This window comes from Pipistrellus hanaki (assembly GCF_964339955.1).
Source record: "Pipistrellus hanaki genome assembly, chromosome: 7".
NCBI classification, from domain to species: domain Eukaryota; kingdom Metazoa; phylum Chordata; class Mammalia; order Chiroptera; family Vespertilionidae; genus Pipistrellus; species Pipistrellus hanaki.
In genome coordinates, this window is record NC_140509.1 from 29,564,039 (window position 1) to 29,579,745 (window position 15,707).

Here is a 15,707-nt window from a genome sequence, read left to right on the forward strand (position 1 = left end):
ATTTTCTTGTAGCAGCTGGGCTAGGACTTGCAAAATGAAAATATTAGAGCAGGGAAAGAACTTAGTTGTCCCTGAATATCTATGCAATAAATTTTAATTTATATTTTAGCTTGGCACTATATGCTAAATTGACTGTCCTACTCTTTAATATGTATTCATCTTCTTTAATGACCACCTTGTCTTCTAAAATTATCTTATTGCCCTTTATGCATCCATAGAAACTTTTACCCTTACTCCAAAATTTCAGCTTGTTCAGAAAAAGACTGCCAAGAATGATTTTTTTATTTATGGACTGAGATTTATTTCAAAGTTTAATGTGATCATCAAAGGTTAATGAGTCCCAAGCTTATAAATTAGACTGCCTAAAGACTCACTCAGCATCTCTAGGCTGATTCAGTGCTGAAACTAAGAGTAGCAAAAAATTACATAAGTAAATGCATATTTTATACATATACATATGGAGAGAATTTTATGAAGATGTTGGTATTTTTAGATAAAGCAATTTGTGGCATAGCATTTCTAATTTCCAGATATTTAGAGCTGCCATTCCCAAAGGAATTTTTTTTCTTTCTACTTATACACCTGTAAAAAGAATAATGGTGGATGAATAAAAAGAGCCAGTACAATATCCTAACTCAGTGGTTGGCAAACTGCAGCTCTTGAGCCACATGCAGCTCTTTGGCCCCTTGAGCGTGGCTCTTCCACAAAATACTACTTACCCTGATTAAGTTAATAACAATGTACCTACCTGTATAGTTTAAGTTTAAAAAATTTGGCTCTCAAAATAAATTTAAATCGTTGTACTGTTGATATTTTGCTCTGTTGACTAATGAGTTTGCTTACCACTGTCCTAACTCATACCATTCACACATATACATGCCGGTGTGGATGAACACACACACTCACACATAGTATTACCAGTGATGATGATATCATCTTGAAGAAAGAATATGTCCACATTATTTAACACAAGCACACATAAGATTTTCCCCAAGAGTCTTTTATTTAAATTTATCTTTATTGTTGAAAATATTACAAATGTCCCTCTTTATTCCCCCATTGATCTCCTCCTCCCCATTACACAAGATTCTTTGAAATTGGGTATTTGTAATAGGGTATTTGTAACCATGTATCATGGTTTTTGATTAGTCAACATAGATGTTTAATTTTCAATAGTAAAATTACTTGGTTTAGTAAAATGCCTTGTTTTCACTGATCTGATAGATTTTATGGTAGGAACTGTCTCTTCTAGGGTCTTCAAGGAATTCCAGGCATTCCGGGTGCTCCAGGTCCAACTGGACCCCCTGTAAGTATTTTCTAGAACTGTCCTGCCCATGGTTCATATCTGCTGGAGTGATGAAAGGTGAACTAATATTTTTTCATTGTTTTTTTGTTCTCTATGCTTCTATGTAGATTTTCCAGCTGTTGCATAGAAAAGTAGCATCTACTATTTTCATTTAGTATTAAGGTTGTTCAGGGTTGCTACCTGACCAGAAATAAGTCTGGGATTAAGCTAGTTATTTGAAAAGAAGTTGGATAGAAAAGAATATTCCATTTTTTAATTGTACTTTTTTGGCATTAACCTTTGGAAGAGATATTTAGATGGTTACACCTTTACATTCTTGAGCACCATAAACTAAGAATTTATTTTCTACAGGGAAGAAATTGGTCATGGATCATCAGATTCAATTTATTTTCATTCCCATTTATGAATGAAAATGCCCTCTACTTTACTCAGTACCTTTCTCACTTACCCTCAGACACAACACCATCGTCTTTGTGTCTTTGGTTATATTGTGTTTCAAAAAAAATAAAATATATTTTCCTTTTCCACCTGCTAGATCCAGTTTCTCATCAAAGCAAAGCTCAAGTCTAGTGTTTCCGGTTAAAATATAGGACACTCAGTTCAATTTTAATGTCATCTGAACAATATTTTTAGAATGTCCCAAATAGTGTATTTTTTAATCCTCATCCAAGGATATGTTTTTTCATTGATTTTTAGAGATGAAGTAAGGGTGAGGGGGAGAGAGAGAAATATCAATGAGAGAAACATAGATAGGTTGCTCTATAGCATATATCAGTTGCCCTTACAAGCAAAGGACCAGGGATTGAAACTGAAGCCTGTGTGTGTGCCCTGACCAGGAACCAAACCTGAGACTTTTCAGTGCATGGGAACACACTCCAGCCAACTGAGCCCCAGGACCCAGGGCCCAAATATTATTTTCTTCTTTTTTTTTTTAATAAATATATTTTATTGATTTTTCACAGAGAGGAAGAGAGAGATAGAGAGTTAGAAACATCGATGAGAGAGAGAATCATCGATCAGCTGCCTCTTGCACACCCCCTACTGGGGATGTGCCCGCAACCAAGGTACATGCCCTTGCCCGGAATCGAACCCGGGACCTTTCATTCCGCAGGCCAACACTCTACCACTGAGCCAAACTGGTCCCGGCCAAATATTGTATTTTCATTTGCTAAAGATAGCAACACTATTCTTAACTTCTGCAACCCTTCCCTTCTTAGAGTTCCTATGCAAATGGTATTTACCACACAAGTGAGAATGTAATCACTTTCCTTAATGTGTTGAATCATGGATTTGCCATAATTAAAATTTTATCATTTTTGCTTTCACCACAGTTATGTACGAACAAACCTGGCTTTAAATTGTAGACTAAAATTAAAAATTAAGAAAGAGGGTTGTGAAAGGAACCATGAAAATTATAGCTAACTCTATTCTCAAAAAAAGAATTAACATTAAATTTTATTTTCCACTGGTAAGTTGCAGATCACATAACTCAATATGCACATTGTTAATTCTGCCGCGTATTGAAGTATGTAAAATGTTGATCGCTACCAAAATTATAGCTCATTTAGGAAGGCATAATGTTATGTAAATTGCCATTTAAACAGCAAGGCTAAATTCTTAAATGTATCAAAAGGTTCCAATTAAGGTCATTAAATGTGGTTGGCCAAGGTGAAAAGCAGCCACAAATACAAATTTTACCCTTGCAAGAGCTTATCAGCAGGCTACAGCTGCTGCATCAGCCTAAAGAAATGGAAGCTTGTAAGACTGATTTAATTAGGATTAAATGACCTTCAAAATGTATCAGTTTTAGACCAACTGTCAATACCCTGTGGCCACTTTGTTGTTGTTTTCTGTAGCGAACTTAGTTTTGTGTCTTACAGGGCTTGTTGGGAAGAACCGGGCATCCGGGTCCCTCTGGATCTAAGGGTGACAAGGTACGGAGGAGAAGCCTCCTTTAGTGTTTGAACTGGGGCCTGGGGTCGGGGCAGGCTGAGGCCATTTACAAAGAGATCACCACAGTGGAATTGATGTCAGGGAATAGCTCTTCTGATAGTGGGCTTAGAAGGACGTAGGTCAAAAAATTGGCCTGAACGAACACAGGAAATACGTTCCTAGAGTAAAGATGAAGAGAACGCTGGCGCCATATAGCAAAAGGCGAAGCCGGACCCGGGTCCTGGCCGTGGCGCTTTGTGGAAGGGGGAGTGGGAGCAGCCTCCTGAAGAGGTGAAGTCCCAGCACCTCTTGTCTGTGTCGGGGCTTACAGCCACAGGGGCCCAGGCTTCGGAGAGCAGGCTGGTCAGCAGGCGGCTGCCGAGAAAATCCGGCAATTCTGTTATGTGAGAGTCGTGGGAGAAATTTACTAAGGAACCAGTAGTGAAACCAAAGGGTGGGGGTTTGAGTCTGAGTTCCATTGTCCTGCAAAACCAAAGAAAAAAGCGATTAGTGGAACCAACGTTTATTGAGAGAAATCCGCCCTAGAAAAGGGGCAGCTGGGGTCCCAGGATCAGGCAGTGCCAGAGCTGCCTTCCCATGTCACGGCCGGGTGTTCAGGTCTATCAGCCATACGCCACGTGGGGCAGGGATGTGCCCCCGCACCACAGGGATGTCAGGAACCCAATGCGTGCCAGGGAGAAGGGTGAGGGTGAGAGGAGGCGCCCACTTTTTTAAGTAGGGGGTGGATTACACCTTGCTAGCTCCTAAATGGTCTTTTCAAAGAATTGTGCCTTAATAATATTCTTGGGATTGGTTGTATGCCTCACTGTCTTGTGAGTGGTTATCTGCAAGCTGCCTGTCTTAGCAACATCTGTACATTTTAAAGTCCGTGCCTCTTACAGGTGTCCTTCTTTCCCCGCCCAGTTGAGATGCCTTAGGGACTCCCTTAGCTGGGTTCCCTGGTTTTGTTTCCCCACCCCCATGGTCCCAATTCCTGGTTGCCTAGCTTCCTCCTCTTTCCTCCTCACCAGGGCGGCTTATTTCCTGGAGAGGCTGCTGATTGCGCAAATAATGGGTTGCTGTGGTCAGAAGGGAGGAGCAGCAATACAGGAGACAGACCGGAAGGCCACAGGGCTTCATACGTTTACCTGATTTAGCATCTAAATCGGCCCCGCAATGTGAATCCAGACAGAGCCAGAAAAATGAGTGAATTAAGACTAGCTATGCAGATGAGGGCAGTAACAATCAAAAGTCCACACGAGGCATGCAAGTGGCTTCTGCCCTGAAATCACCAAAGTGGGACAAAATGGCATCAGGGAAACAAAGGAATCCCCTCAAAAATGTGAAAGGAAACAATGTGCTTCTTCTAAATAGTCTTAACGCATGTTTTCCTGATAGTGTTCCAAGGCACTTGCCCGTCCCCGCCAGCCTTTCTTCTCTGTTCTCTGTGGAAATTATTCGGGCAGAGATGTGCCTTTTGAAGTTAACGGGATTCCACACTGGATGAGCTTTAGGGCGCAGTTGAGGATGAAAAAATGTCTTTTAATTGTGCCAGGAATAAAAGTCTTTTCAACGGGCACACATTTTCCCTTGTTTGTTGTCCCCTCATAGCTCGTGAGATCTATGACATAATTCTGGAAGGACACTGCCCGCAGTCAGCGGAATCTGACATGTCCTGGAGAGATAGCCGCCATCAAAGCGATTTGGGCAAAGATACAATATTCTCATTGTCACATTCTCAGTCAGACACATGGCAAGAAAAACTTTACAGTTTATTTTCATTGACAAAGATACAAACGAAAGGTTTTCTTATGATGCTGTTCTTTAAAAATGGGGAGATGGGACTGAAACCCTTCATTAAATTTATAGAAATGGGTTGAAATCCCTCAAAATTTGGGGACACAGTAAGTAGGAATTCTGAATTCTTTTTTTTAAATTAACCATTTCATGCCAATGGTCTTAAGGGACTTAAAAGATTCTAAAAGAAAATTTATAGGAAGAATTTATTAAAGGCACCAAAAGGACCACAATATCTCTGCTTGTTATGGACTGATCAGCATTCTGGTTTTATAAAAATAAAAGTGAAATCCATTTCTCAGGTTTCAACTTGAATTCATTTTTCAGTCTGCTTCTCCTGTAAACAGAATGTCTGAGGCTGTTTAAATTGTACAGAACATTTATCTGAAAGAGTGTCGAACCACAGTCACTTCTGTTCCGTGGGACATGCCTGACTTGGCTATAAAGTCTAATATGAGCTTAGGAGGTGAGAGAGGCTTTTCTTCCTGCAGACATGAAATAGGTTGTGATTTTCTACTTTAGTCAGATTACGCAGATGACCCCTATGGGTCCCAAAAGTTGGAGGCATAGCGGTGAGGCTGACGTGAGTGGTTTGTCCCCTGCTTGCCCGAGCTCTGCTCTGCACCCCCACAAGTGGAGAGTTCCCCCCGCTGCTCTCGAAGCCCAGGATGGGATTTCCTGGGTTGTCTGGCTCCATCGAAAAATAAGCCTCATCCCTGGGCTCCCAGAGTAAGGATCTGAATGAGTATAGGAAAAGGCATTTACCTTTCATGCGGTCTAGACATGTATTTCCTGATGAAAGAGAAAAGCCAAGCTGAAGAAGACCTTGCAAGGCCAAAACACAAGGACAGCCCATATTGATTTCAAACTGTGGTTCTCAGAGCAGGAACAATCTGGTCCATCAGCCTGGGGTGGAAATGTCTAAACCATTGATTTTTGGTCTGAATATCCCTTGCAGGGCAGCGAAGGACCTCCTGGGAGACCTGGACCTCCTGGCCCGCCTGTGAGTTGCTTCAGGTTTAAAAGTTAAATCTGTGTCTGCCTACTTAGAACGTCTGCATCTCAGAGGTCACACTACATGTAGAGGTTCTTAAGGATAAAAAGTCACCTGTGTTTTATGTATCCATATACATGTTAGCCAGAGTAGCTTTGGGGAGACCTGGTGTTTCCCCTTTGGCTCTGCTCCAGTGAGAAGTGCTCAGGTTTGCATACTGCAGGCCTCCTTGCTGTGGACTCAGAAGACCTGGGTAGGTGCCCAGACTCTCCACTTCCTGCCTGGGGGGTCATGAAAAAGTCATTAAACCTCAGCCAGCCTCATTCACAGAAAACAGGTGGGCTTTAAAAAGAGATCCCTTCCAACGACGTGAGTAGGTGCAGGGTTTGGTATTATATGTGTTCATTGCAGTCCATTATGTCTGAGATGCAAGGAAATTCTCTTTATATAGCACCTGCTGGATAAAATGTACAAGAGCCATCAGTGTTTTTATGCTCCTGATTGAGACAGATATGCACTTGGTCAGGAGGCGAAGAGAAGAGGCACCTCTCTCTGTAGCAAGTCTGCCCTCGTGTGGGGCCATGCTCAAATCGCAGCAGAACTGTGGTCCACCCTGCCTCCTAGGAATACTTTAGAAGCCAAACTCACTGGAGAAGGGGCAGAATTCCTCTGTGACTTTTTGAAGACAACAGAGATATGAATATAGTCTTTATGGGAATGTAGACTTTGCACACTCAAAGGAGGGATTTTCACTCTGTTTTCCTTCTCCCTTGACAGGGAAACAGGACAGAAAGCATTTGGGGCTCAGATCCTAAGATACACCCCCTCTCCAGTGGACAAAGCAGCAAAATATAAACTGAACCCACAAAAGAGACCTGTATTTTATAACGGGCTTAAAAAAATCTTCCTCTTCCCCCTGAATCCTCCAAAATTACTTATTCTTCAAGACAGATTAATGTTGTCTTTTGGGGGAAGCCTCTCACCTTTGGGGTGAGGAGGGGAATCTCGGACAAAATTATCCTCCATCGTCCCAGGACTTAGCACACTAAAATAGAGTAGACATTCAGCAGTTGTCAAATTAGTGAGTGAAATAATAAAGACGTAAATGAATGGAGCATTTTTTTCTTCCATCACTAGTGATTTGAAGATGCAAGTCTTCAAATGATAACCATTATCCTAAAACAGTGAAATGGTGGCTTCTTCAACTTTGCACGGGAAATGTGAAAGCCGTAAAAAGAGAAATGCAGATTAGTGATTGTATGGAAATTTGTTTAAAAATGATGAAAGATCCTAAGTAAAATTTTCATATGCAAATTTTTCCTGAATGCCAACGCGTGTGATTTTTAAAGGTCTCAAATGAGTTCTCTGTGTTAGTTATTTTGGGACTTTCCAATCACAAGCCAATTTCATTAGGAAGTTCTTATTCCCCGTTGTTCTCAAGAATATGTTTTTGTAGAAACAGCCACAGAGGGTTGTGAATAACACCGTCCCATTTAACCTTAATTTTCTGTTTAGTATGAAGCGACTGTGGGAAAAATGACTTTTCAGTAGCCAAATTGTTCCCTATTCACATCTTCATCAGCAGGACTGTGGTACAGCCTGCAGGTCAGCGGGCTGTAAACAGTTTGCATAAATCGGCAATTCGGAAGCTGAATTTTAATGCACCAATAACATTTTTCCTCCGAGTGCATTAGCGTCTCGCCTGTCAAACCTGAGCATTCATCACACCCCTCCTGGATGTGCCTGTGTGCTCCAGGTGGAGTTCACACTCCTTCCCATTTCTTCCTCTACATTTGCTTTGGAAGAGCCCAAAATAGAAACATCGTGTTGTTTTACTTATGGTATTAAACTCACTTCCTAAAATAGAACAGGAAAAATACCTTTTTTGTAAAAAAAAAAAAATAAAGGAATAATTCTATGTCTCTTTTCTTTCCTAAGGGTGTGCCATTCACTGAAGGAAATGGAATGAGCAGTTTATATAAAATCCAGGTATTTGCCTTTATAATTACATAGAATAGCTTTTTGGTTATGGATTAATATAATTCTTATCATCCTTTTTTTTTAAGGGAGGCGTGACTGTTCCCAGTTATCCAGGACCTCCTGGACCCCCTGTGAGTACAGTTGTTTATCACCAAGCATACCTTAGCTGAACAACCACAACTAAAACAAAACAACACAAACAAAAATAACTCCTAAAAGTGCACACACAAAAATACTGTTACAGATATAACCAAAATGTTATGCTGGAGGACATAAAAACCAATTATAATAAAACTGAGAAAATGTACACAGCCAAAAATAATGAAAAGTAGCATTATGCATCGCTGTGCCACTTTTCGCATTAAAAGTCTAAGAACTAAATCAATTTCCAATCAATTGCTGTCATGAAAGTTCCATCAAATTATGTTTCTTCATCTCATTCTTCAAATCCAAACTGTAGATGAACAAAACTTGCAAATATTTGTATGTGTATTAAAGCAAATCAGACCCCCCAAAAATGCTTCTTCCTCTTTGGTAGTTTTGCTTCCATCATGCTTTTAAAAATAGCTTTCCTTTTTTTCTCTCACAGGGCCCAAAAGGTGATCCTGGCCCAATGGTATGTATATTCCCACGATTTATGTCACTTAGCAAATATGTCTTGACTAAAGTTTGAAAGCGGAGCATCAGGCAGAGATGCCCTACCTTCTTAGATGTTCACGATTTAATGTGCTGGAGGCGGCAGGAGAGCCATGGAAGAGATGCCAGTAGCGTGCTCTTCATTTGTAAGACGCATCCGTCCTGAAGTCACTGCCCTTGGCGTTCGTCTCTTTCATCACTGTTTTAAAATCGCCCTGTGAAGGAAGGCACATACACAGCTCCTGATAAATGGGACACTTTCTTCTACTAGAACAATGTTGATGATTGATTCCATGTTAAGTAGATTGTAGAAGAGAGAAATAGTTACTGGAAAGAAATCCTTTAATATGTCGGCTATCTACCCAGCAAAAGGAAGCAGGGAGACTGTTTATCTGCGTTGAATGTGAGGCAATTATTCTGCAGGAGATGTGCTGTGCTGTCATAAACCCGCTTCTTGGGAGTAATGTACCAGGAGGTTAACACTCAGCTCAGAAAGAAATCCTGTCCTCAGCTGCTAAAAGAATGGTTATTGTTCTCAAGCATCCTACCCGCCAGGGGGCATCACTGTGAAAGTCCCCCCACATTCAATTACAGCCCCTTCATTTTTTGGCAGTGTTCCCTTCATGTCCTTTATAAGCATACTTTCCATCATTTATATTACGTTTGTATATCCTTTTTTTTAACTTCGGGGTATATACCTGGACTCAACTGTACCTGAAATTAAAGAAGTAAACGTTCAAACCACTTTCCATCATCATGTGAGAAAATGTGAGGCCCTTTCCTTACAGTTTGGTAAAACTAGATGAATAAATTTTAAATGAGCAAAAGAACAAACCATACGAAGTAATCTTTTCACAACTAAATGTATTTTCAAAGAAGATGGATTGAAGAGCGTATTTTTGTTATGGGGCACTGCATATTAAAAGCCAATTTGTTTTCTCCTGAAAGCATGATTTTGACCAGCATTTTCAAACCCCAAATATGTCATCAAGAAGTTTCCTTTGTTTTGCTACCCATTCTTCCCTTGCTTTATCTGTAACTTTTTTTTTAATATGAAGTAGAGAGAATGATAGTTGGGCTCCCTGCTGCATTCCTCCTACTGGGGATCAAGCCACAGAAACCTTGACATGTGCCCTGACCAGGAATCGAACCAGCAACCTCTTGGCACATTGGAAAACGCTCAACCAACTGGGCCACATCGACCAGGGCTTTATCTGTAACATTTGTTATGCATACACCACCTATATATTTCATCCTAGTTTTAATTTTCTTTCATCTTGTTGATAAAAATTTCCTCATGGTCTTTCCTTCTCATCCTCACACACACAAAACATCCCCTCTGAATCATTTAGGGGCTCCTAGACTTCTCACTAGCTTTTCTGCAACATTCAAGTTTTATCATTAATAACTGACGATTAAGGTGGAAAAAAAAAGCTTTTTTTTTAAAAAAAAGCATTATAATAAAGATAAATTATAATTCACTTGGATTGGAAAGTTGATTGCAACAATGCAGGAATTTGGGTAGAATTTTAAGAGAGTACACTGCAAATTTCTTAGCTGCAACAAAGGATAGAGAATCGAAGCTAATTAAAGGATGTTCCTTGCCTTTAGAAGATTAATTAAGTGAGTGAAGCACAAAATCAGAATGTGGAATCATGAAATTAAATCCTGTGTAAACCTTCAGGTTTATCTTAGGTAAAACTTGGAAAATACTCTTCTGGTCTCTATGTCAGCACCACCACGCAACTGCCTTCATTTCCCATCAGTTGCCCAGAAGGGGAAAATAATATCTAATGCCATTAAAAATAAGGTAGAAATGGTAGGATTTTAGGTCACAGAATAGAAGATGGAGAAGTCATTGAGAAGTGGGTAGGGGTAGCTTTACTCTCGGAGAATCCTTCAGGCCCCATGGCACCAGATCACCTGTTTCTAATCAACTTAGTAGACCTTTATAGATGAAAATTACCTAAATTATTTTCTGAGGTGCTCCATTTCATTTCTTTGGTGTACAATTTGTAAGTGGATTTCAATTAAATATTTTATTATTAGCTGCTTCCAAACAACTATTGATTGTCTCAGCACCTTTCTCTGTCCTGAGGATTGTTGGGATTGTAAACAAAGAGAATAAAATGCTTGTTTCCTTTGCCAATAACCCAAAGACTCTTTTACAGAGCTTTATGTAGAATAAAATTTGAATATCTTTTTTTTTCTTATTGACAGGTTACATAGTTATAGACATTTTAAAAGATTTATGAAGCATTATTAATGAGTCTATTTCTGGTGTTTTTTTTATATATATATTTTATTGATTTTTTTACAGAGAGGAAGGGAGAGAGATAGAGAGCTAGAAACGTCGATGAGAGAGAAACATTGACCAGCTGCCTCTTGCACACTATTTTGTAACTACCAGTTGCGGGAATGTTCCCGCAACCAATGTACATGCCCTTGACAGGAATCAAACCTGGGACCTTTCAGTCCGTAGACCGACGCTCTACCACTGAGCCAAACTGGTTAAAAAGGTATAGGGATTAAAAAGTACAAATTGAGCCCTAGGTTTTGCTCAGTGGATAGAGCATCTGACTGCGGACCAAAGGGTCTTGGATTCAGTTCTGGTCAAGGGCACATATCTTAGTTGTAGGCTCCTCCCCAGTCCGGGCCCTGGTCAGGGCTTGTGCAGGGGGCAACTAATTGATGTGTTTTTCTCACATCGATATTTCTCTCTGTCTTTCCACTCTCTCTAAAATTCAATGGAAAAATATCCTCAGGTGAGGGTTTAAAAAAATACAAACTGGTAGTTACAAAATAGTCACAGAGGTGTAAAGTTCAGCATAGGGAATATGGTTAATAATATTGTAAGAACTATGTATGGTGCCAGGTGGATACTTGAATTATCGGGGGACTCGCTTTAGAAATCATAATTTTATAACCACTACGTTGTACACCTGAAACTAATATAAAATAATATTGAATGTCAACTATAATTGAAAAATAATTACTTTTTTTAAAAATTGAGAAAAGAAAAATATTATCAAGTCCTATGCTACCCACTTTATCTCTCTTGATTAAAAAGTTTATTTGTTCGCCCTCGCCAGTTTGCCTCAGTGGATACAGTGTCAGACTTCAAATCAAACGGTCCCAGGTTCTGTTCCAATCTAGGGCACGTACCTTGGTTGTAGGCTCCTCCTCAGCCTGGGTCCTGGTTGGGTCTCATGCAGGTGGCAGACAATTAATGTGTTTCTCTCACATCTATATTTCTGTTTTTTCCTCTCTCCTCCACTCTCCCTAAAAATCAATGGGGGGGCGGGGGGAATATCCTGAGATGAGTATTAACAAAAAAATATTTTTTTTAAAGTCTATTTGTTCAAAGTGAGCAGTTTCTTTCACTCTAACTTGTCTAAATGTGTTCCTTGAGGATCAGAAGTCTCTAGTAAGCTTGAGACCACACACTAAAGATTTTTTTAATGGAAATGGTTACCCATCTCCTATCAGTCACCCATCAGCTTGATCAGTAACATTTTTAAAATATATTTTTATTGATTTCAGAGATGAAGGAAGAGAGAGAGAGATAGAAACACCAATGATAAGAGAGAATCATTGATCAGCAGCCTCCTGCATGCCCCACAATGGTGGTCAAGACAGCAACCTGCGCATGTGCCCTGACCAGGAATCTAACCATGACCTCCTGGTTCCTAGGTCAACATTCAATCACTGAACCCCGCTGGCCAGACTGATCAGTAACTTTTAAAATCATTGAAATGCTGCTCCTGGCATCACAATTCATGTCCCGTTACAGGTTCAGAGAAGACTGGAGGATGACAAACTCTGCTATGAGAACTCATCTTCTTCTACTCTTAAAGGGCATACATAGTCTTATTCCCAGTAATCTAGCAGCCCCGGGAACCTCCCAAATTGGCCGACGTTATTAAGACAGCTTTTTCTTCTAATTCTTATTGCAATTGGAGTTACCACCAACTAGATGGATTCATTCTGATTAGATTCCTAGTCAGAATAAAAACAACTAATCAGAAAATAGACTCATACTTCTCCAGGGAATAGCCTTATTCTCAAACTGTTTTCAAACACCAAAAGCAAGAATACAAATGCTTCAAAATAAAGCATTCCATTTACTTGCTAGATTATGAATCAATGTTAGAGGGAGTAGATTTAGGAAAAATATATCTTTGCTTTTGAAAACCAGTGTTTGAAATTCATTTAATCATTGCTCCTGAGTTCCTTGTGTTCCTGTTTAACAGGGAGAACCTGGTGCAATGGGTTTGCCAGGGCTGGAAGGATTTCCAGGCATAAAGGTAAGTACAGGGCTTAGAAATGCATTCACTGCTTCAACACTCAAACATGTTTAATGTTTACTGTGCACCTACTATTGTACCAGGAACTATTTTATGTTTGGGAGTACATGAGGGAACAGAACAGGCAAAAATCCCTAACCTCATGGAACTTATATTCCAAGAAGAGGATATAGAAATTAAATGAGTAAGCACAAATAACTAAATTATATTGTTGGTCAGTGCTAATGGGAAGAAAAAGAGCAGGTTAAAGGGATCAAGGAGTGCTGAAGTGGAGAAAGGTGATTTTTTAATAGGGTTGTCTGATCAAATAGCAATAGCTGATCAAAGACTTGAAACAGGCGAGGGGGAGCTAACCAAGTCTTCTGCAGGAAGAATGTGCCAGGCAAGAAAAGTATGTTCTAGAGATCTGTTGTATGGCTTCGTGACAATAGATTACAATACTAAACTCTGTACTTGCTAAGTGTTCTCAATGAGAGAGAGAGAGAGAGAGAGAGAGAGAGAGAGAGAGAGAGAGAGAGAAGAAGAAGAAGAAGAAGAAGAAGAAGGAGGAGGAGGAGGAGGAGGAGGAGGAGGAGGAGGAGGAGGAGGAGGAGGAGGAGGAGGAGGAGGAGGGGGAGGAGGAGGAGGAGGAGGGGAGGAGGAGGAGGAGGAGGGGAGGAGGAGGAAGAGGGGAGGAGGAGGAGGAGGAGGAGGAGGAGGAGGAGGAGGAGGAGGAGGAGGAGGAGGAGAGAAGAGAAAGAAGAGAAGAGAGAAGAGAAGAGAAGAGAAGAGAAGAGAAGAGAGAAGAGAAGAGAAGAGAAGAGAAGAGAAGAGAAGAGAAGAGAAGAGAAGAGAAGAGAAGAGAAGAGAAGAGAAGAGAAGAGAAACATTAATGTTGAGAGAGAATCATTGATTGGTTGCCTCCTGTACTCACCACACTAGGATTGAGCCTGAAACTCAGGCATGTGCCATGGCTGGGAATAGAACCCTGACCTCCTGGTTTATAGGTAGACACTCGACACTCAACAATTGAGCAAAGCTGGTGGCGATAAAATGGATTTTTAAGACTATAGAAATACCAGAATGTTTTGTATGCTAAAGGAATGATCCAGTAGGAAGATTTGATGAATTATATAGAAGTAAAGGGAAGAACTGCTGAAATGTTGTCCCTAAATAGCTAAGAGGGATGGGGACCTAGCGTATAAATGGAGGATTTGTTTTCAGAGAGGGTAGTTCATCTAGGGTAACAGGTGGGAAAACAGAAGCATAGTGGTACACATGTTGATATGTAGAGAGATGAATTGGTTGGATTCCATAGAAGTTCTTTTCTGATTTATTAAATTTTCTAAGATGAAAAAAGCAAGGTAATCATCTGAGAGTGGGGTAGGGAGAAGAGATTGGAGATTTAAGGAAAAGATCTTCTAGGAGAGAGGAAGAGTTCAGGGACTGCAAAGTGATGGCTCCTTTAAGACTCGTGGTCATGAGTTGAAGTGAGACTAGTTAGCAAAATTATTAGTGCTTTTCCAGCCATGTACAGACTCTCAGGCAAAAGTACAGAATAGGAGGGGAGCTGTATTTAAACCAAGTTTTACTGTAGTTTTGACAGTTGAGCACTAGAAGTAGCAATGGGTCAAAAGAGTTACCAGTATACACAGGGGAATAGTTATAACAAGTGACCATGGAGTTTAAACTATAGATAAATAGAGAGGTCATCCAGGGAGTGAAATGTAATGAAAAATTTGTCAATTAATGGATTAGAGGTCTTGGTGGCATCAAGTATCAGGAATTCAAGTACCCAAGTGAGTAGATTATGACAATAAGAGATGGTGATCCAAAGTTGGAATACACAAAATTGAGATCATAGAAGGGATGGAATATTATGTGTTTAAATATTGGTATTGTTAATCTTATTTTAACATTTTTCTTTTATCTTCTATTTATTATCATGAGTGAGCTATACTATTATTTGTTTAAGCTGCAATTTCATAAGAATTGTATTAAATTGATAAATTAGTTGGGTGGCAGTGACACCTTTACAACATTGTCTTGCCCTCCAAGAACAAAACGTATCTCTCCATTTAATCAGGTCTTCTTTTATGTCCCTGAAGGAAGTTAGGAAGTTTATAATGTAGGTTCTGCTCAATAAAAATTGCCATTTTATTATCCCATATAGATATAATCGTTAGTATTTTTAGCATGGTCAGCTTTATCTAAAATACCATGTTGCCTTTGGACAAAACGTTGAGTCACTCTACTGTTCAGAGCAATTAAAGAGATCTTCTGATTGGGCTAATGAGAACTACATAATCCCTTGTTCTAAATATTTTTATTCAACCCTATACCCAATAACACAAGTGTAGGGAAAGCTTTTAAGTAAAATTCAAGTACTTTAATGAATTACTTTTAAATATGTGGAATAAAAATATTGACTAATTTTAGCTGCAAGGATATATAGGGTCCTATTAACAATAGGTCATAGAAATGACCAGATGAATACTTCTTTTCATTAAGATTATTTTATCTAGTTTTACTAACACATTCAATTGGCTACTTATTTTGTTACTTTTCCAATTATCTATACCCTCTAGCTTCACATCAGTTAACATTAATAATGCTTATCAATTTCAAAGAAAAACTTTACCAAATTTAAATAATTTTAAGCACTAATTTTATAGGTAAAGATTCTATAGATATCATTATAAGTACCATTTTTCTTTAACCCTAAAAGGGAGATCGAGGCCCAGTGGGTCCCCCAGGAGTAGCCGGCATGGTGGTA

The 15,707-nt window shown here is 39.7% G+C and overlaps 1 protein-coding gene across 1 annotated transcript in view; it reads left to right on the forward strand.

Moving 5' to 3' along the window:
* COL19A1 (collagen type XIX alpha 1 chain) overlaps positions 1–15,707 on the forward strand; it is a 276,934-nt gene that overhangs the window by 233,431 nt on the left and 27,796 nt on the right. Inside the window, exons 35-42 of the mRNA XM_084890396.1 lie at positions 1,253–1,306; positions 3,187–3,240; positions 5,994–6,038; positions 7,968–8,018; positions 8,096–8,140; positions 8,599–8,625; positions 12,899–12,952; positions 15,660–15,704. Coding sequence (XP_084746522.1) covers positions 1,253–1,306; positions 3,187–3,240; positions 5,994–6,038; positions 7,968–8,018; positions 8,096–8,140; positions 8,599–8,625; positions 12,899–12,952; positions 15,660–15,704 — 375 coding nt within the window. The remainder of the gene's footprint in view (positions 1–1,252; positions 1,307–3,186; positions 3,241–5,993; positions 6,039–7,967; positions 8,019–8,095; positions 8,141–8,598; positions 8,626–12,898; positions 12,953–15,659; positions 15,705–15,707) is intronic.